Source organism: Salvelinus sp. IW2-2015, linkage group LG7 (genome assembly GCF_002910315.2).
Source record: "Salvelinus sp. IW2-2015 linkage group LG7, ASM291031v2, whole genome shotgun sequence".
In the NCBI taxonomy this organism is placed as follows: Eukaryota; Metazoa; Chordata; class Actinopteri; order Salmoniformes; family Salmonidae; genus Salvelinus; species Salvelinus sp. IW2-2015.
In genome coordinates, this window is record NC_036847.1 from 30,177,963 (window position 1) to 30,205,232 (window position 27,270).

Consider the following 27,270-nt stretch of genomic DNA (forward strand, 5'->3'; position numbering starts at 1 on the left):
TTCGAGTCTCAGATATTTATTATAATCCAAGGGGCAGGCAAGAGAATGGTCGTAACAGGCAAAAGATCATAACAAGGTCAGAGTCCAGGAGGTACAGAGTGGCAGGCAGGCTCAAGGTCAGTGCAGGCAGTAAGGTCAGGCAGGCGGGTTCAGAGTCAAGGCAAGCAAGGGTCAAAAACCTGGAGGACTAGCAAAAGAGTGATAAGAAAAAGAAGGTGGACAGAAAAACACGCTGGTTGACTTGACAAGATGAACTTGCAACAGACAAAAAGGGAACACAGAAATAAATACCCAGGGACTAATGGGGAAAATGGGGGACACCTGGAGGTGGGTGGAGACAATCACAAAGACAGGTGATTGTCTGACCCTACATTACAAATAACACACCATTCATCGTACAATGGAAATAAGACCGCAAATAAGGACCTCAAATAAAAGAACAGAAGGCCTATCGCACCCAGTATCATATTCAATAGTACAAGGAGCAACTATTCACCAACTAACCACAAGTGATGTTGCCCATTTTGCCAATGGTACAGCGTATAGACTTGTGACATGATATACAATTAAGCAATAAGGCCAGAGGGGGTGTGGTATATGGCCAATATACCACAGATAAGGGCTGTTCTTACGCAAGACACAAAGCGGAGTGCCCGGATACAGCCATTAGCCATGGTATATTGGCCATATACCACAAACCCAAGGTGCCTTATTGCTATTAATAAACTGGTTACCAAAGTAATTAGAGCAGAACAATTAATGGTTTTGTCATACCTGTGGTATACAGTCTGCTATAATACGGCTGTCAGCCAATCAGCATGTTCTAACAGTGAATAGAAACCATGCACCTCTTGGTCATTACTCTACTTAGTCGAGAAGAATTCATACAGTTTGCAGCCTACAGTATAACAGGAGAAAACGGAAAATGCAATTCCTCAAAATCAGATCCATAAACTTAAACATTACATTTTAATAATAAAAAATACATTTTCATCATTAAACTGTAGAAAACTGAACTTGACATTAGGAACAAAACAGTATTAGATTTCTATAGACAATCATTATTCAGGTCTCTGGTTCCACCTTGTGGTCAAATAGTATAACGGCAGCATGTAACGAGATATCACAGTCTCAGTAACATTCATGCAAAATAATACAAAAAGTATGACTGCTTGAATTCGTCATGAAGAGAATACATTAATCTATATCACGTTGATTACTGACTTGTATCACGGGTGACCTGCCTGGCTATATCATTATTACATTGGCAGGACATCATGCTCTGGTAGGTGTCCATGATTATGCAATACAAACAGATCATTACAGTTCTTTGTATAAAGAAAAGTGACAGCAAGTTAATGAAATTCATCAATCAAAATGCTTTTCATGAAGAGTGCAAATATAGAAAAGCATATTATAGGTAAACCTACATTTCATTTCAAAGGAAGTGTTTGATTGGTTGGAAGAGCTGCAGCTAGATGAAAATATGTTTGGATGGCATGAATTCAGGACAATATTCAGAATGTCAGTCTCCATAKAGTAAAGTTCATATTGTGATCTCAGACCATGGGTGTGTCCCAAATAGCACCCTATACAAAAGTAGTGCACTATATAGGGAGCCATAAACAGACCATGATTTTTTATTTAACAAGGCAAGTCAGTTAAGAACAAATTCTTATTTACAATGATGGCCTAGGAACAGTGGGTTAACTTCCTTGTTCGGGCGCAGAACYACATTTTTTTTTACCTTGTCACCTCGGGATTCAATCTAGCAACCTTTCAGTTACTGGTCCGATGCTCTAACCACTAGGCTACCTGCCGCCCCATTTATGTGGCAAACCCCATGATAGACAGGTTTGCCACGTAAACATTGAACAGTGATAACTTTGTCCAGAGTATGAGTGGGAGGATATCATATGCTCCTCAAAGAGCAAGAGGGTTTAAGTCAGGTAATTAAAGTAATCAGGAGGGAGAAGACCTTGTACTTCAGTACTATGGCATGACTCACACTGGCACAGTCTGTTAATACCATAGTTAGTTAGAGGACTCTAGATTGATAAAACCTGTTTTGGCATGGACATTGCCCTTGAGGGCTTCCACCATTTTAAAAGCAGTCAACTAGGTGGGACTTCTAATGGGTTAAGGAAGGCTCACATAATTATATCCAGGTCACAAGGAGGGCTCAGCCAATGAATTATACTCATGAGCAAACATTCGTTCGCAGTATGCACCCTTTCTGTTTGCAGAGGTGGAAAAAGTACCCAATACATTACTAAAAGTAACGATACCTTAATAGAAAATGACTCAAGTAAAAGTCATCCAGTAAAWTTCTACTTGAGTAAAAGTCAAAGTATTTAGTTTAAAATATACTTAGTTATCAAAAGTAAATGTAATTGCTAAAATAAAAAAGTATAAATCATTTCAAATTCCTTAAATTAAGCAAAGCAGATAGCCCCATTTTCTAGTTTTTATTTTATTTACGGATAGCCAATTATCCGTAAATAGCCAATTATATCATAAATAGGACTGGTGGAGTTGTCACACATGCAGCTAACAAAAATATGTCTGCTCAACCCAAAATTACAACCAACTAATTGCAGCATTACTGCAAAAATGGAAAAGGCAAGTGGAAGGGGGGAAAAGTAAGGAACTTGTCTGTCGTCCCTGCATTAAAGACCAACATTGGTTAAAGAAAATTWAAAAAAAAGCATACCAGTTTCATAAAGACCAAAAAATATATAAATAAATGACGCTGCCCGTGCGCTCACAGATGTCATAATGGGACATATAGAAAGGTGACGTCTCTATCATTCTCTACGGTGGAAACACACCTTGACCAAAGCCTGATCCGCACAGACAAAGGAGATGCTCATTGGCTTGGTTCTTCACTTTCAATGTTTGTTTCCACACATTCACTGTGTCCACAACAAATGCTGTGGTGGTGACCAGGGGCATCGTGCACCCCAAAAATCAGAGTGGGCACAAAGTACATGAGGATGGCMGGGGGGGGGGGGGGGGGGMMWTATGTTCCTCGTCTGGAAGTTGGAGATTTTACATTTGTTCCAAAAACCCGAAACAGCTTTTTCCTGCCATCTATAGCCGTAATCATTACGCTTAATATATTTTTTAAAAAGATGTATATTTTACTGGTTACTTAGCATACCCTCTTGAGCGGTCTGTATCCTCCTGACTGGTGATAAATATGCTTCTCTGCATCTCTGCTAAAACCTGGGTAAAAGATTGAAAGGAATGTGAGTCTTATTCAGTGCATTTAGTTATTGCGTTCTTTTCTAAAGTATACAAACCTTGTCAGCAGGCATTCCAGCTAAGATAGACAAGCTAGCTACTCTAGCTTGATTGATATCCTGAAATGGCTTCTTGTTGTTAGCTAGTTATGAGGTTGGAGAGGTTCCCAATCTGGATTAGCTAAAGCCAACCTCATAAAAATCATTGGTGGCTAGTAGTAGAGAAACAACAACAAAAATGACATACAAAAAATACAATCCGAGGGGGGGACGTGCCCCTATGCKCCCTATGGGCATGACACCTCTGGTGATGACAAAAAATGGCTGCTCAGTGTAACAAAAATAAAAACCTCAGTTTTAAAACCTCAAGTGATAGCTTGTAGAGCCTGTTTCAGTTACTAGACATGCATTTGAGTCTGTTCTTGAAGTAAAAAAGGGCATTTTTGATTTGGGCAGCATCCGATGAGGAGTAGCGGAACTTGGCGTAGGCCTTCTCACTGTCCGACTTGCCCCATGGCAACTTGATCTTAGATGCATGGTTTATGATGATGTCGTCACAGGAAGCTATGTGGAGAATCCCGAGCCCGTCGATGAAGAACTCTGAGGATGCAATAAAAGCTTTTTACAATTTGATCACAAAAGGAATGTCTTGTTTTCTTGTTGCAGACTTTCAGCGACAAGTCATAGTTTATGTTCTCAGTCTAGAAGGATTTACTTATTAAATCAAATTGTATTTGTCACATGGTTCGTAAACAACAGGTGTAAACTAAAAGTGAAATGCTTAGATTTGGCCTTGTGTTTTAGGTCATTGTCCTGCTGAAAGGTGAATTAATCTCCCAGTGTCTGTAGGAAGGCAGACAACCTAGTTTTCCAATAGGATTGTGCTACCTCCATCCAATTTCATTTTTATAATAAAACTCCCCAGTCCTTAATGATTACAAGCATACCCATAACATGATGCAGCCACCACCATGCTTGAAAATATGGAGAGTGGTACTCAGTAATGTGTTGTATTGTATTGCCCAAACAGGACAAACTCAATAGCTTTGCCACATTTATTTTGCAGTTTTACTTTAGTGCCATGTTGCAAACATGTTTTGGAATATTTGTATTCTGTACAGGCTTCCTTCTTTTTACTCTGTCAACTAGGTTAGGATTGTGGAGTAACTACAATTCTATTTTTTTTWATCCATCCTCAGTTCTCATATCACAACAACCATTAAAACATTTTAAAATCACCATTGACCTCATGGTGAAATCTCTGAGAAGTTTTCTTCCTTTTCGGCAACTGAGTTAGGAAGGATACTTATATCTTTGTAGTGATGGGGTGTATTGACACACTATCCAAAGCCTAATGAATAACTTCACTATTTTTAACACATCTACCAAACGGTGCCCTTTGCAAGGCATTGAAAAACCTCCCTGGTCTTTGTGGTTGAACCTGTGCTTGAAATTCACTACTAGATTGAGGGACCTTACAGATACTAGTATGAGTGGGGTACAGAGATGAGGTAGTCATTGAAAAATCACGTTTACCACTATTATTAAACATAGAATGAGTCCATGCAACTAATATGATTTGTTAAGCACACTCCTGAACTTATTTAGGCTTGCCATAACAAAGGGGTTCATCACTTGACTCAATACATTTTAGCAGTAGTGTAAAGTACTTAAGTAAAAATACATTAAAGTACTACTTAAGTCGTTTTTGGGGGTATCTGTAATTTACTTTACTATTTATATTTTTGAAATATTTTACTTCTCTACATTCCTAAATAAAATATTGTATTTTTTACTCCATACAAAGTACTCGTCACATTTGATTGCTTAGCAGGACAGGGAAATTGTCAAATTCACTCACTTATCAACAGAACACGTGGTCATCCCTACTGCCTCTGTCCTGGCGGTCTCACTAAACACAAATGTATCTTTTGTAAATAATGTCTGAGTTTTGGAGTGTGCCCCTGGCTATCCATACATTTTTAAAACAAGAAAATGGTTCTGTCTGCTTTGCTTCATATAAGCAATTTTAAGTGATTTATACTTTAGTACACTACGTTTCAGAACACCTACTCATTCAATTTTTTTTTTTTACTGTTTTCTACATTGTAGAATAATAGTGAAGACATCAAAACTATGAAATAACACATATGGAATCATGTAGTAACCTGTCACACCCTGGCCTTAGTTATCTTTGTTTTCATTATTATTTTAGTTAGGTCAGGGTGTGACATGGGGAAGTATGTGTTTTGGGTTTTGTAGGTTTAATGGGGAAATGTCTTGTCTAGGTGTTTGTATGTCGATGGCTGCCTAGATTGGTTCTCAATTAGAGACAGCTGTGGTTTATTGTCTCTAATTGGGAGCCATATTTAAGGCAGCCATGGGCATCATGTGTTTGTGGGTAATTGTCTATGTTCTATGTTGCATGTGTGCACTAGTTCCTTAATAGCTTCACGTTCGTCTGTTTGTTGGTTTGTTTCGTTTTCCTTCTTATAATAAAAAGAAGATGTATTTTGCACACGCTGCGCCTTGGTCATCTCCCTCTCCTATAGACGATCGTGACATAACCAAAAAAGTGTTAAACAAATCAAAATATATTTTCAATTTGAGATTCTTCAAACAGTCACCCTTTGCCTTGATGACAGCTTTGCAAACTTGGCCTTATCTCAACCAGCTTCATCTGGAATGCTTTTCCAACAGTCTTGAAGGAGTTCCCACATATGCTGAGCACATCTCAAACCATGTCAATTTGATTGAGGTCAGGGGATTGTGGAGGCCAATTCATCTGATGCAGCCCTCCATCACTCTCCTTCTTGGTAAAATAGCCCTTACACAGCCAGGAGGTGTGTTGGGTCATTGTCCTGTTGATAGTCCCACTAAGCCCAAACCAGATGGGATCGCTGCAGAATGCTGTGGTAGCCATGCTGGTTAAGTGTGCCTTGAATTCAAAATAAATCACCGACAGTGTCAACAGCAAAGCACTCCCACACCATAACACCTCCTCCTCCATGCTTTACGGTGGGAAATACACATGCGGAGATCATCCATTCACCCACACCCTGTCTCACAAAGACACGGCGGTTGGAACCAAAAATCTCAAGACCAAAGGACAAATTTCCACCGGTCTAATGTCCATTGCTTGTGTTTCTTGGCCCAAGCAAGTCCCTTCTTATTGGTGTCCTTTAGTAGTGGTTTCTTTGCAGCAATTCAACCATGAAGGCCTGATTCACACAGTCTCTTCTGAACAGTTGATGTTGAGATGTATCTGTTACTTGAACTCTGTGAAGCATTTATTGTGAAGCAATTTCTGAGGCTGGTAACTCACCAGTTCTTGTTTTTTGATTTTGGTGGTGACGTCAGGCCTGGGTGCCACCGCCGATGGAACCGGGGGTGCCTCAGCTGGCTTGTCGGGCTTCCATGCCTTAGCTGGCTCGAGAGGTATCTTTGCCTCGTCTCCAGCGTCTGTCCTTACAGAATGCTGACATCAATATTTGAAGCATCAGGGAGGTTTTTGTTTCGTTGGTGACGTCGGTCCGGGTGCCACTGCCGATGGAACCGACGGTGCCTCAGCCGGCCCGCCGGGCTCCCATGCTTCAGCTGGCTTGTTGGGCTTCCACGCCTTAGCTGGCTCAAGAGGTTTCCATGCCTCATCGCACATCATGCCTCAGCCGGCCCGCCGGGCTCCCATGCCTCAGCCGGATTGTTGGGCGCCCGTCAGGCTGGCCCACCCTGGGGGGGGGGATACGGTCGTGCCTGCTCCCGCTTCCCCACTCTGGTGCTCGAGGTTCGCCAGGCTGCCCTTCAGTACCCACACCTGCAACTACACTCATTGGACTCACCTGGACTCCTTCACGTTGTTGATTTCCCCCTCTACATCTGTCTGTTCCTCATTTTTGTTCCCRGTGTCAGCATTATTGTCGTAATGTCGTTTTGTTCCCCCTGTCCTGACGCTGTTCTTGTTTTGTTATATGTCCACTGTTTCATCAAATGGTCACTCCCTGTACTTGCTTCTCGTCTCCAGGGTATATTTTGATTTGTTTAACACTTTTTTGGTTACTACATGATTCCATATGTGTTATTTCATAGTTTTGATATCTTCACTATTATTCTGCAATGTAGAAAATAGTAAAAATATAGAAAAACCCTTGAATGAGTAGTTGTTCTAAAACTTTTGACCAGTACTGTATATTTTAGGAATTACATTAACTTTAATTATTATWWTTTTTTTTCAATATATATATATATTTTTTAACAATTTTACAAATCAGCAAAATATGACACATAATGCCCCGTTATTCCTTCCACCTACACAAAACACCATGCTACATGGGGGCACAAAACACCATGCTACATGGGGGCACAAAACCCTTCCCTCACGGGGGCACAAAACCCTTCCCTCACCAACACATGAACTACCTCCTCCCGGTATTAGCTTCACTGATTAACAACAAAAAGAAACAGAATGACCTTCACATTCCATGCTAGAAAATAAATTATTCAACGCAAAAACAAATAATAATACATGAATGAAGAAAGTAGTAATGAGGCAGCTAAGGTGACGTCTCTAGAAACTACTGAAAGTCGCCCCAGACATCAGTAAATTCAAAGGGTTTATTACGTAAATTGTATGTTATTCTTTCAGATGGAATATAGGAAGTTCTTTTAGCCACATCTGCTTGCTTGGTGGAGTGTCACTCTTCCATGTAATAGCTGTACATTTATTGGCTGCAATGACTGACAATTTAATGAATCTGGTTTTGCTACCAATATTAACTGGTAGAACAGAATCATCTCCAAGAAGAATAAGGGAAGGATCTAGTGGTAGTCATATTAGTGACCTGTGATAAGATCTGAATAATGTCTCTCCTGTGATAAGATCTGAATAATGTCTTTCCAATAATTGCTTAGTTCAGGGCAGGACAAAAACATATGCATCAGTGTGCCCATCCCCGTTTAATACCTTGGGCAAAATGCTGAACATTTACAATTGATCTTATACAGTCTCTATCTGGTGTAAAGTACTCTATGTAAAATATTGAATTGCATCAACTTGTGCCTTGTGTTAGATGAAAGACGCTGAGCATCTAAAAAGAGTTTTCCCCATTTCTCATCTTCAACAATGAGACCAAGGTCATCATGCCACTTCGTGCAAGCTTTCGGAGGTTCATCGTTTCCCTACAGAGCTTGAAGCCTAGAGTACATGTAAGAAATGAGACCTTTTACCTCCTTCCTCTCCAGCCACAGTTAATCAGTTATAGGTTTACTCATGGGCTGAATCCTACCTCCCTGCTGAGTGGCAATATAATGCCTAACCTGTACCATCATATTAGTGACCTGTGATAAGATCTGAATAATGTCTCTCCTGTGATAAGATCTGAATAATGTCTTTCCAATAATTGCTTAGTTCAGGGCAGGACAAAAACATATGCATCAGTGTGCCCATCCCCGTTTTACACCTTGGGCAAAATGCTGAACATTTACAATTGATCTTATACAGATCTTATACAGCATGCAAAATAGGAAGCCGAGGTGTAGATTTAATTTTGGATTGGAGATGCTTAATGTGAGTCTGGAAGGAGAGTTTACAGTCTAACCAGACACCTAGGTATTTGTAGTTGTGCACATATTCTAAGTCCAAACCGTCCAGAGTAGTGATGCTAGTCGGGCAGGTGGGTGTGGGCAGCGATCGGTTGAAGAGCATGCATTTAGTTTTACTAGCATTTAAAAGCAGTTGGAGGCCACGGAAGTATGGCATTGAAGCTCGTTTGGAGGTTTGTTAGCACAGTGGCCAAAGAAGGGCCAGATGTAACAGAATGGTGTCGTCTGCGTAGAGGTGGATCCGAGAATTACCAGCAGCAAGAGACATCATTGATATATACCTAGTGGTGATGCAGCCAGTCAAGGTGTTCTCAATGGTGCAGCTGTAGAACTTTTTGATGATATGAGGGCCCATGCCAAATCCTTTCAGATTTCTGAGGGGGCAGAGGTGTTGTCGTGCCTTCTTCACAACAGTGTTGGTGTGTGTGTGTGTTTTTTATTTTAACCTTTATTTAACTAGGCAAGTCAGTTAAGAACAAATTCTTATTTTCAATGACGACCTAGGAACAGTGGGTTAACTGCCTTGTTCAGGGGCAGAATGACAGATTTGTACCTTGTCAGCTCAGGGATTCGATCTTGCAACCTTTCGGTTACTAGTCCAACGCTCTAACCACTAGGCTACCTGCCACCCCACATGTGTGTGGACCATGTTAATTCTTTAGGGATGTGGAAACTGAGGAACATGAAGCTCTCGACCCGTTCCACTACAGACCTGTCGATGTGGATGGGGGCGTGCTCGGCCCTCCTTTTCCTGTAGTCCGTGATCAGCTCCTTTGTCTTGCTGACATTGAGGGAGAGGTTGTTGTCCTGGCACCACACTGCCAGGTCTCTGACCTCCTCTCAAATAGGTGGTTTCATCGTCGTCTGTGATCAGGCCTAATGCCGTTTTGTTGTCAGCAAACATAAGATGGTGTTGGAGTTGTGCGTGGCCAGGAAGTTGTGGGTGAACAGGGAGCACAGGAGGGGACTAAGCACACACCCCTGGGGGTATTACACCTAAAGTATGTTGGTATTTTGCTGTCCCTTTGATTTGTGTTACAATTAAAATAAAAGCAATATTTTGATCAGAAATAAGGAAAATCTCTGGGCTCTAGTGATGAGACAAAGACACTCACCTAGATGAGCCACACGGTTCAGACGAGGATCGAATCCCACTTGTTGCATCTTGTCTGTCCTCCCCATGAAGAAGTTGATAACAGCGTCGGCTAGGACACAGTTAGGAAAGCCCTCAATGACATGATGGTATCCATTTCTGATGTGTATACAGTCCCCCTCCTCACCCCCTTCCTCCACTGAGATGGTGTGGCGGTAAGTAGCAGTGTAGCCTGTAGCTTCTCTCACAGCACCACCCACCTGGGGTAACAGACACAAAAATAACTAAATGAGTGGGAAGATAATACGAGTCACCACAAATGAGTTGCCACAACGTAAAATCATCCAGTTCAGGGTGTCAGTGTAGCTTCCCTCACAGCACCTACCACCTGTGATCTCACACACACACACACACACACACAACACACACACACACACACACACACACACACACACACACACACACACACACACACACACACACACACACACACACACACACACACACACACACACACCACACACACACACACACACACACACACACACACACACACACACACACACACACACACCGTTGACCTGATTAACCAACTGAACTTTTGGTTTGTTTAACCACTTCAAAACCAGAAGATCTACATTCCAAAGGTACAGGAACCGAGTTGGTACAGGAAACCGAGTTGGTACAGGAACCGAAGTTGGTACAGGAACCGAGTTGGTACAGGAACCGAGTTGGTACAGGAACCGAGTTGGTACAGGAACCGAGTTGGTACAGGAACCGAGTTGGTAGAAAACCCTCTTTTTATGTCAGTGGAAAACTAAACCACAACTGGCAAGTTGTCAAAAAACAGACCAAACAAGTTGCTCAAGTTTGCACAGCTCTAGATTACAACACTTCCGGCTCAAAAGCAGTATTTCCTGACTAATTGTCTAACTGATTCTAACTGATTCTCCCACCATAACTACAGCGCCTTTGTCACGATCGTCGTAGTGAGGAGACCAAGGCGCAGCGTGATGATAATACATCTTCTTTTTAATAACGAAGAAGACTGAACAAACTATACAAAATAACAAAACGAKCYTGAKCGCTAAATGACACGAGTGRAGACATGCAACATCACATAGACAATAACCCACAAACCAAACTGGAAAATGGCAACCTAAATAGGATCCCCAATCAGAGACAACGATAAACAGCTGCCTCTGATTGGGAACCAATTCAGGCCACCATAGACCTACATATGCCTAGACTACACACCTAGACATACAAAAACCCTAGACAATACAGAACAATCATATCCACCCTTGTCACACCCTGACCTGACAAAAATAATACAGGAAACATAGGGCGTGACAGCCTTCAGAAAGCATTCACACCCTTAGAGTTTTTCCTAATTTTGTTGTGTTACAGCCTTGATATTTAAAATGTAGATATTTGATCTCCTAAAATCATGTTTTGCAAGCAAGCCTTTCAAACTAGTATTGCTAAAATCAAGTTATGCAAGGAAGTTTTGCAAGCCAGTAAACAACAGTTACCACACATGAATTATGCTTCTACTTTATCCAGTAATATTGGGCCAAWTTCAAAGCTAAAACATCGTAAATAACTTTGGACTTCGATCACATTTTCACCTGCCAGGATGAGGCTCTTCGACCATCCAGTCAGCGCTCTCATGCAGTTTTGAATGTTGCTAGGTTACTCGTGGGCGTGGTTTTGTACCAAGTTTGGCGTGGATAGAAAGTCACCCCCCTAGCCTAGGCTACTGTATGAAACCACTTTGGGAACTCACCACAAACATTTTAATCCAGCCTCAAAAACATTATACGTACATGTCAATATGACTTTCACTTTGAGAACTCGGTTCCCATGCGCGACCCCCCCCCACCCCCCAATTCCACCCCAGGTTCTACTATGGTTCTAACCTGATTCTACCCTGGTTTTAGTCATTCAGAGAGGCCTCACCCTCATCACTCACCAGGTCCAGATCTATGAGCACACACACGCAAACACACACACACAAACACACACCATGTCCAGGTTGGTCTTCTCCAGGATCTCCACCATATTCTCCAGCCTGGTGTTGGAGGTGAAGAGGAAGTCATCGTCCACCCACAGCACATACTTGGTGGTCACCTGAGAGACAGCCAGATTCCTCCCTGCAAACCAACCCTGCACAGAGGTGGACAGACAGGACAAAGACTTAATTACCAATTTGGCGATAGCCGAACATTTGATAGCCAAGGTGTTCTTAAATCCTGGACATGGAGACCCTCAGAGTATCAGGAGGGAATCACAAGTAAATGAAATACTGGGCTGGAACAAAAGGACAACTTGTGGGTCCCCCAAGACCAGAACTGAAGACGATTGCTGTGATGAAACAGGAGCTACACTTCCTAAAATAAAGTTTGCTTACCTTCCCAAACGGCATAATGTAATGTTCAATGTGTGGACCTATCACTGGCTGGGGGTGCTCGTTGTCATCTGCTATCACTATGGCGACGGTGGGGTAGAACTCCCGTATGCTGTCAATCAGATCCTGCAGTTTGTCATAACGCAGAAATGTCTTGGTAGCTATGGTGACAAGTGAGCTTATGCTGTATTCTGAGGAAAAAGGAAAGGCGTGTTCGTACCCAATTATGAATATTCATACTTATACTTAACTTCAGTTACTTTCATAATACAGAAATCATCCCCCATATGATGCAAAATGCATACTTTTTTTATTTAACTAGGCAAGTCAGTTAAGAACAAATTCTTATTTACAATGACGGCCTACCCCGACCAAACCCTAACGATGCTGGGCCAATTGTGCACCGCCCTATGGAACTCCCAATCTCGGCCGGTTATGATACAGCCTGGAATTGAACCAAGGTTTGTAGTGACGCCTCTTGCACTGAGATGCAGTGCCTTAGCCCGCTGCGCCACTCGGGAGCCGTACGTGATGACTTCTATATTTTGAAAGTTACATATCTTGAAAACTTTATTGCTGACAAGCAAAACATTTTGGGACTATGTCAACAATGGACTAATAAAACAAATACCAAAAGTTAGTTTTGGGGTGGAATTGTCCTATAAGTACTTTAACGTAATAGATTTCCTATCAAATGGGCCAAAATAGCTTTTTTAGCAAAAAAATATATTTCTCAAGCAAGAATTTTGCTAGGACTGTCTGTGAGTGGTCTGAGTGGGGAGAGCAAAACTGAACACTAGCTGTCATTGGTAGAGAGATTTGGAACTCTTTTAACCAATTTACAGCATGGTGATGTCACCGTGGAAAGCCCGAAACTCCTGTGTAGATTGAATTTTCAACCAGCAACTATCAAGAAATAAAACTGATCAAATTTGTTCACACTTGCATCAGCTGTTATACAATTTGATACAAAACACAGGAAAAAATGAATTTTGACTTCACTGGGCCTTAAACAACATTGCAAAATTTAGGACCTTGGATCCCTACGATAACTGTACAGATACAAATAACTGTACAGTGGTCAAATGCCAAATTAACAACCCATACAGTACGTACCTCCAGTGTAACCTGAGTGATAGAGCTTGGGAATAACAGCATGTCCAACCTTTATGGTAAAAACGGACTGGTGTCCATCAGTCTCAAACTGCACTGGAATAGAGCAGAGAAACACATTTCATCACTCTAATATCTCAAGTATATCACAGTACAGTATAGTTAATTTGATAAAATATAATCAAATGAACAAAACAAAAATGTACTTCACTTTACATTCAATGCCTAATGGGCAATAAGAGATCAAACTTGTTTAACAGTTTTACAGATACTTGTTATTTTTATAACATCCACGTTAACATATGGATAGTGACAACACGGTTGTTGTTGTACACAAAACACTGCTTCCCCCTAGTCTGCCTCTGTGCTAACCTCTCTTTCCCCAAACAGCTAAACTTACTTAGAATCGCTCTCTAGACTCTAAGACTCGTTCAGCAAACAAGCTGTAGTCTATAGTCTACCACACCTACATTGTAACATGGAATGTCAAATACCAAATACCTAAACACGGACTGTGTAATTATAGTGTAGGCCAGTTGTGTGCCCCTTCCAGGGAATAATAGACAGGTTTATAAAGAATTTGAGACATGCAGGAAATGAAGTGTTGTGTATCTCTGTGTTGACGTACTGAAGTAAAAAGGAGTGGGAGTGGAAAAGGAGTGGAATGACAGGGAGTGGAATGACAGGGAGTGGCATGATAATGGGGAATTGAGTGGCGGGGGTTGAGAACGGCACAAAATACACATTTCTGTTGTTTGCTGTTACTAAATGGACAATAAAGTTGTATTGTATAGTATGGCATACAGCTCCTGTACAGCTGCAGGCACTAAAAAGTTAGTTTTCAAAACTCTGTATTGCAGTATCAGGACTCAGGACTAGAAACACACAGAGGGGCTGACCAACCTGTATCAGCCGTCCTAGGGTGGAACAAGGTGTTGGTGTAGGTGACAAACTGTAGCTGTCTGTTCAGAGTGGAGAGGAGTCTACTGGACAATGTCATGTGCATCACTCCCTGTCCTCTAATGGAGACCCCGTCTACGGTGGCTAACACATCAAATGTCCCCAGGGTAGCAGTCAGATTCACCTATAGGACATGATAGGGAGGATTCAGTTTCATTCAAAAAACGAGTCTGCTTGGGGCAATTACAATGGTCACAAAATTACTGTAGATCCCTTTATGTTAAACATGAATCAACATTTTATATTTTAGCAGACACTCTTGTCCAGAGCGACTTACAGGTTAAGTGCCTTGCTCAAGGGCACATAGACAGATGGTTTGACTCCCTGAGCCGACAAGATGGTTCGACTCCCTGAGCCGACAACAAACAACCTTTCGGTTACTGGCTAAACGCTCTAACCGCTAGATTACCTGCCACTACAACAAACATATACTGAAACAAACATATAAACGCAACATGTAAAGTGTTGGTCCCATGTTGCATGAGCTGAAATAAAAGATCCCAGAAATGTTCCATATGCACAAAGTTTCATTTTATCTATGTAAATTTGAATGCACAGCGTGACGATATCCTGAGGCACATTGTCGTGCCATTCGTCACCTCATGTTTCATGTTTCAGCATGGTAATGCACGGCCACATGTAGAAGAGATCTGTACACAAGTCCTGGAAGCTGAAAATGTCCCAGTTCTTCATTGGCCTGAATACTCACCAGACATGATGGCACCCATTGAGCACGTTTGGGATGCTCTGGGTCAACATGTACYACAGCATGTTCCAGTTCTCGCCAATATTCAGCCACTTCGCACAGACATTGAAGAGAAGTGGGACAACATTCCACAGGCCACAATCAACAGCTTGATCAACTCTATGTAAAGGAGAAGTGTCGCGCTGCAAGAGGCAAATTGTTCCTCATTTCATGAAACTAGGCATATGTGGCAAGTCACGATTTCACAGGAGAGCCATTTGAACGTTTATTTTTTTAATCAAATGCATTGTTTGGCAGAAATGCCTTCTGGAACATGTGAACTTTCATGTGCCTTAATAACAAACTTATATGCCATCTGTAAGTACGAATAAAATTGTTCAATTACGAGCCTCTTTTGTTAAGCCACAGAAAAAGCCAGCAACCTTCCCGCTAGCCATGATTGGCTGAGATAATGAGTGGGCTAGACATGCCGAGAGAGGAGTTCAGATTGGTCTGCCATATAGAAGGCTTCTGTCTATTTGAGTTGGTCAGTCTGTGTTGGTAATCCTGTAAAACACAGCTTTTTTAAATGTATAGTGTAGTGGAGCTGCATAAGTGTTGCCCTCCACTTTCTGGAGGATCGAAATCAGTGGAATTAGTGTATGATAGCTAAAGAGATGGAGAAAACACCTGTCTCCGGATTACATCTTCAAACTAAGAGCAACCGTGGCATGGCATCCGTGACAGGGAGATGCGTCCATCATACATGATGATGTATGTAAGATAGTCTAGCTAGCTAAATTTTCAGATATTACACATTTCTAATCTTGGCAGAAAGCTGTTTCATTTCAAGCTAACGTTAGCTGGCTGGCTCCCTAGCTAACGTTATGTGTATGACATTATCATTCGTATCCCAGAACCGTTTGCTTGGCTAGTTAGAGCTTAATGTTAGCTAGTTAACATTGAACCCGGTTGGTTAGCTCCCAGCAGATTCATGCAGGGTAGTAACGACATGATTTGGCACTATGTTCATTGTTGTTTAACTAGCAAACGTTAGCTGGAAGGCTCATTAGCTAACATTATGTGACGTGTATGATCTTACACGTTGTTTACCAAGCTAGGTTTATTGTTTACCTAGCTGACTAGCTACATGTCTTAAGATAAAGTGTACAACACCTGTTGAATACAGCCAGTGTCAGTAAACGTTGGCAAAAAAGCATAATTAAATTGTTGGCAGCAGAGCTGGTTAGGCTGTTTTCATGTTATCCAGAGGTAAACAAACAATCGGCCAGAGCCTCAAGTGTGCGCTCTGAACGCTCCGAGAGTGAAACGTAATGGGTGGGGCTAGAGCTTAATAGGGTATGAACATAGAAGAGCTCTTCACTAGATACCAAAACATCCAAAGGCCATTTTCTCAAAAGTGAGTTCACAAGTTCATCAACTTTCAAAGCAGAATTACTTTCCCATTGTTCCTTAAAAATGCAGTGTATGACATACCATTTTGCAGCTCTGAGTCTCTACTTTTATCCAATGTAAAAAACACKATTTCAAATGTTGCTACAAAGGACCACATCCAGGTGGTGAGTCACAATTGTGGTCAGACCAGATACTGACTGGTTTTCTGATCCACGCACCCTACCTTTTTTTCAAGGTATCTGTGACTAACTGATGCATATCTGTATTCCCAGTCATGTGAGAACCATAGATTATTGCCTAATTTATTTATTCAAATTGACTGATTTCCTTATGTGAACTGTAACTCAGTAAGATTTTTGTAATTGTTGCATGTTGCGTTTATGTTTTTGTTCAATGTAGTATTATAAATGGAGATAAACTTACTGTATGAAGTTGTCTATTCTTTTCTTTCAGACCCAACCCTTAAAAAAGAGAAGAGAATTCCACCTTCAGTCATAAGGTCAGGTTAGTTTTGTTTTAACTGTTCTACAGTTATGGTTGGGGCAAAGGTCATATTTACAATAAAGCTGCAAAAATCCCTTCTGCCCAGTGTGTAAATCTTTTCAGTGGAATAACTACTTTGTTTAGTCTTACCAGGGATAACGATAGTCTTGAGAGGGCGAACCTCCACCCCCTGGGTAGGGTACTGCAGGGGACTGTTGGCTTCTGCTATAACAAGGAGGTCTGCGGGAGTCTGGTACCTGCAGCCAACATGGAGAAGTTAGCCAGACTAGAAATAAACTCAAGCTAAAGTATGATGGTGTAATGTACTTTTTATTTTGTACCTTTATTTTAACAGGAAGACATATTGAGACCAAGGTCTCCTTTACAAATGCGCCCTGTATACACAACACACACACACACACACACACACACACAACATCATGTTGAAATGTATTTTGAATTTTGTTCCAGCAATATGGTGCATTAAAACTAAAAGCAGCATTGTAAACACGTCATGTACGTCACATATTTTATGTTGGATGTTGGCCTCAATTGATGGAGAGAAGACAAAGAAGGGTGGGCCCATAACTTGAAAACAGTGGGGAGTTGCAGCATATAGTCGCAAGGTGCACAGCAAAGCAAATCACTAAATTCCAATGCACTGCAAAGCAAAGCACAACACTTCTGTGTACTGTACAGTTACCTCTGCCGGAAGCTGTTGTACTCCTGCTGCCTGCGACTTTTCACCTGAGCCAGCTCTGCCTCCTGGAAGGCTGTGTGGAAGTCATCCTGGGCCCAGACACGGGGGAACAGCACTTGGGCAAAAGGCAGGTCGATGGCAGGCTTCTTATCTGCCTCACACACACACTCGTTCAGTGCCAGYCGCCTGATTGAGATTAATGAAGAACGTTGTGGACGGTTGGTAAGAGTATGGGACAAAATAAGTCACTATTAGTGCAATGGAAACCATGCAGGTTGATTTGATTGAGTCGAATCAGGAAGTAGCTCGAAATCAGAAACGCAATGAGGAAATTGGACCTTGTAATTGGACCTGGAATTTCAGTTGACCGAATTCAAATGGAATTGCCCCCCCATGGAACTATATATTAACCACCTATAGTCGATTGACTAAATAACTAAGTTACATAATAACAAAATATATACAAATATACGTCCGTTTTATCTAGAGATATCTGTTTTTTGTTATTTGCATTGGATGCGTCTCAATCTACCACATCCGCCGATGTTGCACTTCCGCATCTGCGATGAAAGGTGGCAGCGCTAGAGGGTGTTTGTCAGACCATCCCGAAAATCAGTCCTCTCGCGAAAACGTCTGTAGCGTCCGAATGTTTTGGCCTGCAAACTAATGGGACACCACTATGGAAAGGGGAGATTCTCACGAACACGATGCAGTTCTCCGCTTTATGACCCCCATAAGTGTCACACGACTCTGAAGAAAACAAGTACCCGTTTAAAACAAGTAATGGAAGTATGAAGGCAGTTTTGTGCCTACCCCAAAAACGAGTTAAATATGTGTAAAAAATGTAACTGCATATACAGTGGGAGAACAAGTATTTGATACACTGCCGATTTTCAGTTTTCCTACTTACAAAGCATGTAGAGGTCTGTCATTTTTATCATAGGTACACTTCAACTGTGAGAGACGGAATCTAAAACAAAAATCCAGAAAATCACATTGTATGATTTTTAAGTAATTAATTTGCATTTTATTGCATGACATAAGTATTTGATCACTACCAACCAGTAAGAATTCCGGCTCTCACAGACCTGTTAGTTTTCTTTAAGAAGCCCTCCGTTTCTCCACTCATTACCTGTATTAACTGCACCTGTTTGAACTCGTTACCTGTATAAAAGACACCGTCCACACACTCAATCAAACAGACTCCAACCTCTCCACAATGGCCAAGACCAGAGAGCTGTGTACATCAGGATAGATTGTAGACCTGTACAAGTGGGATGGGCTACAGGACAATAGCCAAGCAGCTTGGTGAGAAGGCAACAACTGTTGGCACAATTATTAGAAAATGGAAGAAGTTCAGATGACGGTCAATCACCCTCGGCTGGGCTCCATCAAGATCTCACCTCGTGGGCATCAATGATCATGAGGAATGTGAGGGATCAGCCCAGAACTACACGGTAGGACCTGGTCAAGACCTGAAGAGAGCTGGGACCACAGTCTCAAAGAAAACCATTAGTAACACACTACGCCGTCATAGATTAAAATCCTGCAGCGCACGCAAGTCCCCCTGCTCAAGCCAGCGCATGTCCAGGCCCGTCTGAAGTTTGCCAATGACCATCTGGATGATCCAGAGGAGGAATGGAGAAGGTCATGTGGGCTGATGAGACAAAAATAGAGCTTTTTGCTCTAAACTCCACTCCTGTTTGGAGGAATAGAAGATGAGTACAACCCCAAGAACACCATCCCAACCGTGAAGCATGGAGGTGGAAACATCATTCTTTGGGGATGCTTTTCTGCAAAGGGGACAGGACGACTGCACCGTATTGAAGGAGGATGGATGGCCATGTTCGCGAGATCTTGACCAACAACCTCCTTCCCTCAGTAAGAGCATTGAAGATGGGTCGTGGCTGGGTCTTCCAGCATGACAACGACCCGAAACACACAACCAGGCAACTAAGGAGTGCTCCTAAGAAGCATCTCAAGTCCTGGAGTGGCCTAGCCAGTCTCCAGACCTGAACCCAATAGAAAATCTTTGGAGGGAGCCGAAAGTCCGTATTGCCCAGCGACAGCCCGAAACCTGAAGGATCTGGAGAAGTCTGTATGAGGAGTGGGCCAAAATCCCTGCTGCAGTGTGTGCAAACCTGGTCAAGAACTACAGGAAACGTATGATCTCTGTAATTGCAAACTAAGGTTTCTGTACCAAATATTCAGTTCTGCTTTCTGATGTATCAAATACTTATGTCATGCAATAAAATGCAAATTAATTAATAAAAAATCATACAATGTGATTTTCTGGATTTTTGTTTTAGATTCCTTCTCTCACAGTTGAAGTGTACCTATGATAAAAATTACAGACCTCTACATGCTTTTGTAAGTAGGAAACCTGCAAAATTGTCAGTGTATCAAATACTTGTTCTCCCCACTGTATATATATATATGCATATATACAGTGGGCAAAAAAGTATTTAGTCAGCCACCAATTGTGCAAGTTCTCCCACTTAAAAAGATGAGAGAGGCTGTAATTTTCATCATAGGTACACTTCAACTATGACAGACAAAATGAGAAAAAAAAATCCAGAAAATCACATTGTAGGATTTTTAATGAATTTATTTGCAAATTATGGTGGAAAATAAGTATTTGGTCAATAACAAAAGTTTATCTCAATACTTGTTATATACCCTTTGTTGGCAATGACAGAGGTCAAATGTTTCTGTAAGTCTTCACAAGGTTCACACACACTGTTGCTGTATTTGGCCCATTCCTCCATGCAGATCTTCTCTAGAGCAGTGATGTTTTGGGATGTTGCTGGGCAACACGGACTTTCAACTCCCTCCAAAGATTTTCTATGGGTTGAGATCTGGAAACTGGCTAGACCACTCCAGGACCTTGAAATGCTTCTTACGAACCACTCCTTCGTTGCTCGGCGTGTGTTTGGATCATTGTCATGCTGAAAGACCCAGCCATGTTTCATCTTCAATGCCTTTGCTGATGGAAGGAGGTTTTCACTCAAAATCTCACATACATGGCCCATTCATTCTTTCCTTTACACAGATCAGTCGTCCTGGTCCCTTTGCAGGAAAAACAGCCCCAAAGCATGATGTTTCCACCCCCATGCTTCACAGTAGTATGGTGTTCTTTGGATGCAACTCAGCATTCTTTGTCCTCCAAACACGACGAGTTAAGTTTTTACCAAAAAGTTCTATTTTGGTTTCATCTGACCATATGACATTCTCCAATCTTCTTCTGGATCATCCAAATGCCTCTAGCAAACTTCAGACGGGCCTGGACAATGTACTGGCTTAAGCAGGGCGACACGTCTGGCACTGCAGGGTTTGAGTCCCTGGCGGCGTAGTGTGTTACTGATGGTAGGCTTTGTTACTTTGGTCCCAGCTCTCTGCAGGTCATTCACTAGTCCCCCCGTGTGGTTCTGGGATTTTTGCTCACCGTTCTTGTGATCATTTGACCCCACGGGGTGAGATCTTGCGTGGAGCCCCAGATCGAGGGAGAATATCAGTGGTCTTGTATGTCTTCCATTTCCTAATAATTGCTCCCACAGTTGATTTCTTCAAACCAAGCTGCTTACTATTGCAGATTCAGTCTTCCCAGCCTGGTGCAGGTCTACAATTTGTTTCTGGTGTCCTTTGACGGCTCTTTGGTCTTGGCCATGGTGGAGTTTGGAGTGTGACTGTTTGAGTTGTGGACAGGTGTCTTTTATACTGATAAACAAGTTCAAACAGGTGCCATTAATACAGGTAACGAGTGGAGGACAGAGGAGCCTCTTAAAGAAGAAGTTACAGGTCTGTGAGAGGCCAGAAATCTTGCTTGTTTGTAGGTGACCAAATACTTATTTTCCACCATAATTTGCAAATAAATTCATTTAAAATCCTACAATGTGATTTTCTGGAAAATTTTTCTCTCATTTTGTCTGTCATAGTTGAAGTGTGCCTATGATGAAAATTACAGGCCTCTCTCATCTTTTTAAGTGGGAGAACTTGCACAATTGGTGGCTGACTAAATACTTTTTTGCCCCACTGTATATATATATATATATATATATATGTATTTATTTATTTCCCGAGTTCTCTTATATCTTCTAGATTTAGGACACACTTCAAAACCTTGTTTTGTATTTTTTTATTTTTTGACTGTCATTTTCGCCATTTATGAATGTGTTATACATGTGTTATACCATTTGCCCATATGAACTCACCCTGCCACACTTTCCTTCAGGACATATGGGATATTGTCATAACTATTCTGGACATTTTGCAGCCTCTCCTTCAGAACCTTCTGTGCCTTGTAGCTCTGACCTGGTCCGACGTCAACAGTGGTGGTGGCCCTTCGAGTCCAATAGCGGAGGAGGGCGAACAGTAGCAGTGAAGATAAAATGATGAGGCATGTTTTCTTCTGAACGAGGCAGCGCATCATGGACACAGTCAGACACAGATCGATGTCACTAAAGAACAGATCAGACCAATAAGACACTAGTCAGTCATGTGTTTCAGACCTGGGTTGAAATACATGGGTATTTTATTATTATTTGCTTTTGAAATACTTATTTTCTATGTATTTGAGTCATTTCAAATAATGTGGCACAAAACCACTGCTTCTATTGGAAGTATTTGAAAGTATTTTCAATTAACTTCCTATGATGGCCTTCTATTTGAAAATATGTTCAAATAGATTATTTCGAATACCAAAACAGGCAATATGTATTTTCAAATATATGCTAATACTTTAAGTGTATTTCCAAATAAGCCTACATTCCAATATTCAACTACTTGTGAATAAAAATATATAATAATAATAATAATATTTACTTCCTTAGGCTACTATGTTACACTTGTTTCACATGATTTGATATTGGTTTGACATTCAGTTTATTTTTCTTCAAACAGTATTTGGGTGATTTTGCAAACACGGGCCTTTTTGTGTCGCAGGGTTAGATTTTTAAGATAACATTTTAATTTACATGTTTTATTTCACATACATTAAGTAGAGACTAAAATAACCTTAAACTGTTTTTTCAGCTTTCAAAATGTTTTTATTTTTTATTTTCTAAAGCATTTCATGTCTGGATTAAACTGTTTTGCACTGTTTTTGTCCTGTCTCACATCCAGACTTTTGACATTATTCTATGTATTACACTTACAAAAGTCTTGATAATTACAAAATATTGAATGCACCTGTTTAAAAAAAAAGAGTCAAATAAATGGAAACTATATACATATTAGATGTGCATAAGCCATTTTCTATTTGATACTTTCTGTACACAAAACACAGTCATCTCAAAGTACTGTGTCATTACCACCACGACAAGCACATTACATAATAATAACCTTTTCAAAAGTTATTGTACTTGGTCACCATGGCTATGAATAGTGACAGTGGAGCATATGGAGGGGAATTCCAATGTTGTTGTCAGGAAATGACAGAAAATAAAATAAGTAAAATATTGTACTTCATTACCAAATAGGCTATAATTTCATCAAATGATGTTAGATTTTTTAAATTATGTTTTAATTATGTGTATTTAGGATACATTGTATTCTAGCTGTTCAACTGGAGTTAGCATGCTATAATCCCTGCTATTTATGACCAAATACTSTTAAAATGTCATTCCCACCACACATCATTACCACCACATAATGAACTGTGATGGTAAGGACAGAATGTGGTGGTAATGACAAAATGTATTAGTTTATACATTTTTACTTACCTTAAGACATGAAAACACAAACAAATTACAAAATGAACACTTATTTGCTAAATAAGACCATTAAATGTTATATTATGTTCGGGTGATTGAGTGATTTTGATGTCTATTTATGTGACTTACAATGATTAGTACTTACTTTAATTGTTTATTTTAAATGTTTCTATAAGATGTCCCATAAATCAAACAAGGAGAGGACAAGGACGTACACTACATATACAAACGTATGTGGATACCCCTTCAAATTAGCGGATTCGGCTATTTCAGCCACACCGTTGCTGAAAGGTGTATAAAATCGAGCACACAGCTATGCAATCTCCATAGACAAACATTGGCAGTAGAATGGTCCACACTGAAGAGCTCAATGACTTTCAACATGGCACCGTCATAGGATGCCATCTTTCCAAAAAGTCAGTTCGTCAAAAGCTGCCCCGGTCAACTGTAAGTGCTGTTATTGTGAAGTGGAAACGCCTAGGAGCAACAACGGCTCATCCAGGAAGTGGTAGGCCGCACAAGCTCACAGAACGGAACTGCTGAGTGCTGAAGCGTGTAGCGCATAAAAATCATCTTCCTACGTTTTGTAGAGAATGAATAATGGTCTGGGGCTGTTTTTCATGGTTTGTGCTAGGCCCATTAGTTCTAGTGAAAGGAAATCTTAACGCTACAGCATACAATGACATTCTAGATMATTCTGTGCTTCCAACGTTGTAGCAACAGTTTTAGGGAAGGCCCTTTACTGTTTCAGCATGACAATACCCCCATGCACAAAGCCAGATCCATACAGAAATGGTTTGTTGAGATCGGTGTGGAAGAACTTGACTGGCCTGCACAGAGCCCTGACCTCAACCCCATAAAAAATCTTTGGTATGAATTGGATGGAATGGTCTGTTCTATATCTTCAATCAAATTAAACATGTACAAACATTATATTAAAATGTTTAATGGTATTTTTCATCATTTGTTTTATATGAAATATAATTTCCACTACACTCTGCCATTACCACAATGGTACATATTTTTGAGGCAAAGGTGTATTAAATTACAATTGATATTTATGATTTTTCCCATATGTGAACATTATATGCTAGTTCTTAAGATAATTTCTAAAGTAATGTAACATATTACGATTTTGATGTGGTAAATACATGTTTCTGAGCATCATCAAGGCATTTATGGACATTTAGACATGACAATGATGAATGCATATAATTAAGAAAAATTCGAAATAGTAAAAAAATACATTAAAAAATACAATTCATATTAAATGTTATATTTCTGTAATTTCCTTTCAAACTAAAAAAGCTAATTGTATGACTTGGTGGTAATGACATATCCCCTCGGGTATTTGAGGAAACCGATAAATATCTTGATATTCTTAAATAGTATGGTCTCAGCCACTATTAGATCTTGTTTCCGGACAGAGTGAAGAAAATATTCAGATAGATAAAAAGCAGTTTCAAGGTTTCATTTTCCAAAACATTGAACATCCAAAAGTGCGCGTCTTTGCAAAATCAACCATACAGAAACAGGATATAGCTAACATTCCACTCCTTGTACTCTTTGTCATATGCCAAAAATGTTTAGCGTGACAGGGGTGGCAAGGAGTGGCATGATAGCTAAATAGACTGTTACCCATACCTATGAGCCGTTCCGGCTCAAGGCTACTTACTTATTAAATGCTTAATTAGAGCTTAGCCTAAATACTGTTTTACCTGCATGTGCCTACTCTGTTCAGTTCATTTGCTATTTTATTATATTCTGTTTTAGAGCTTGACTGAATAAAGATCTGTCGATTACACAGACATTTTTTTCTCAGAAATAATGACACCTGACATTAACAGTCACTAGTATTTGTATCAGAAATAAACTGTCACTGGTGTTGTCACTTCTAATGGGAAAGGGTCATCATATTTTACAGGGAATGATAGGATTTGAAATTACATATATAGTATGACATTGGCAGTGTCAACGTGACATTACGACAGTTGTGCCGTAGGCTATTACAGATAACAAATGTAGTTTGTATAGTGGACTAGAAGAGAGTCAGTACGCACCCAAATATAACACTTGAATGTAGGCCTATCTACACTCAAACACACGCGTATAGTGTAGTACACCTAAGACTCAAGGCATAATGGAGCAAAACATGCAATTTAATCTTATTGTAATAATAGTCGTTGTCAATGTTTAAACAACTGGTCAAATTTAGTTGATCAATTGTCAYTCAAGATAAAATAAAACAAATAAGTAATATCTTACAGTGTGACAGGAGAGAAATATCTTTGTTCAATATCGGCTCAATAACCACGTATCCATCCAGTTTTTATGCGAGTGAAGTCTTCCCATATATAAAAAAACATGACGGCTGCGACTGTTTGTTCGTTCGAAATACTGAGATCTTTTGCTATTGATAAAATGACTTATGCAACAAACGGCGGTGGAAACGCCTTTATGAGCAAATATTGATATAATAACCATAATATCGAAGTAAAATTGAAGTCACGCTATGATATATTGTGTAGTCCTCCCTTTACGACTTGGGAAACCATGCAGTTTATTAATGAAATCATTTATAATGAACTTCACAGGGTGTTGAAAGTGCACGGTGATCTTGATGATCCTTTCCAACAGCCTAAACATCGAGAGTCTGATTCTGGTGACATGATAATCGACTCTTGACAGCTTTGACAAATAAAAATCTCTCTTATCTATAATTATTTATTATTGTAGATCAGCCTACCAGTATCTACCAGCTGTTGCCTAGAGCGCACATAAACATTTCTTATTTAGGGCAACATTAAAAAAATAAAACATATCCGTAGAGTTGAAAATGTGATGCAAACACATTGAACGTCGCAAAAAGGAATGAACATATTTAAAGTAGCATAGTCTAATAGTCTAAAGTGTTACCATCGAATAGGCACACTTCGATAATTCAGATGTAGTAGAAACGTACCTGTCAAAATTGTTTCATTTAGCGCGCTGCTGTCAGTTTGAGTTGCGTGCCCTTTCAAGTATAGTTGTAGTTGGCAATCTGCTGAAAGTCATCTCCTGCCACTTCCTATTGGTGTCCATGATGTGCTCAGAGCTTTAAATAGCCTACCATGAAAACGTACTTACAAAGTAATGAATGTGAAATAAAGTTAACTATAGGCCTAGTCATATTCAAAATTTAGAAATTCCATAAAATGTCATGTAAGCCTAGGCTATTCCAGGCAAATAATGTGCTCAGCAAAACTCAGGTGAGTAGGTTGCTATGGACCGCCTAAATCCGCCTTGATATCCACTATAAAATGAAAGTACGAGCTGCATTCCTACACCTAAATTGACACAGATGTACTCAGAAGTTTACATACACTTAGGTTGGAGTCATTAAAACTCGTTTTTCAACCACTCCACAAATTTCTTGTTAACAAACTATAGTTTTGGCAAGTCGGTTAGGACATCTACTTTGTGCATGACACAAGTAATTGTCACGATCGTCTTCGGGTGAAAGAGAGGACCAAGGCGCAGCGTGATATAAATACATACTGTATTTATTTAAAAAAGAGGAAGAACACTAAAACAAACTAAACAACAAACTGATGACCGTGAAGCTATACAAAACAAATAAGTGCAGACACTGGCAACTTACACATAGACAATTACCCACAACCWACCTAATGACTATGGCTGCCTAAATATGGCTCCCAATCAGAGACAACGATAGACAGCTGTCTCTAATTGAGAACCAATCTAGGCAACCATAGACTTACATAAACACCTACACTGAACACAACCCCATGAACTCTACAACAAAAACCTAGACAATACAAACACCCTAGACGAGACAAACACACACAAACATCCC

At 40.4% G+C, this 27,270-nt stretch overlaps 1 protein-coding gene across 2 annotated transcripts; it reads right to left on the reverse strand.

Annotated features, from left to right (window-relative positions):
• On the reverse strand, window positions 1-26,875 carry LOC111966811 (beta-1,4 N-acetylgalactosaminyltransferase 1). 2 transcript variants are annotated; one of them, XM_023991749.2, is made up of 11 exons: window positions 26,377-26,875; window positions 21,915-22,160; window positions 17,707-17,889; window positions 17,154-17,260; window positions 16,944-16,981; window positions 14,363-14,543; window positions 13,463-13,555; window positions 12,350-12,537; window positions 11,965-12,105; window positions 9,959-10,196; window positions 1-3,845 (listed from the first exon to the last, which is right to left on the reverse strand). In XM_023991749.2, exons 2-11 carry the CDS (start codon window positions 22,130-22,132, stop codon window positions 3,637-3,639), a joined length of 1,596 nt encoding a protein of 531 aa, XP_023847517.1. In that variant the 5' UTR covers window positions 22,133-22,160; window positions 26,377-26,875; the 3' UTR covers window positions 1-3,636. The 2 variants fall into 2 exon arrangements, with proteins under 2 accessions (XP_023847517.1, XP_023847518.1); XM_023991750.2 differs by lacking the exon at window positions 26,377-26,875 and adding an exon at window positions 25,680-25,907.
• Window positions 26,876-27,270: the final 395 nt, after the last annotated feature.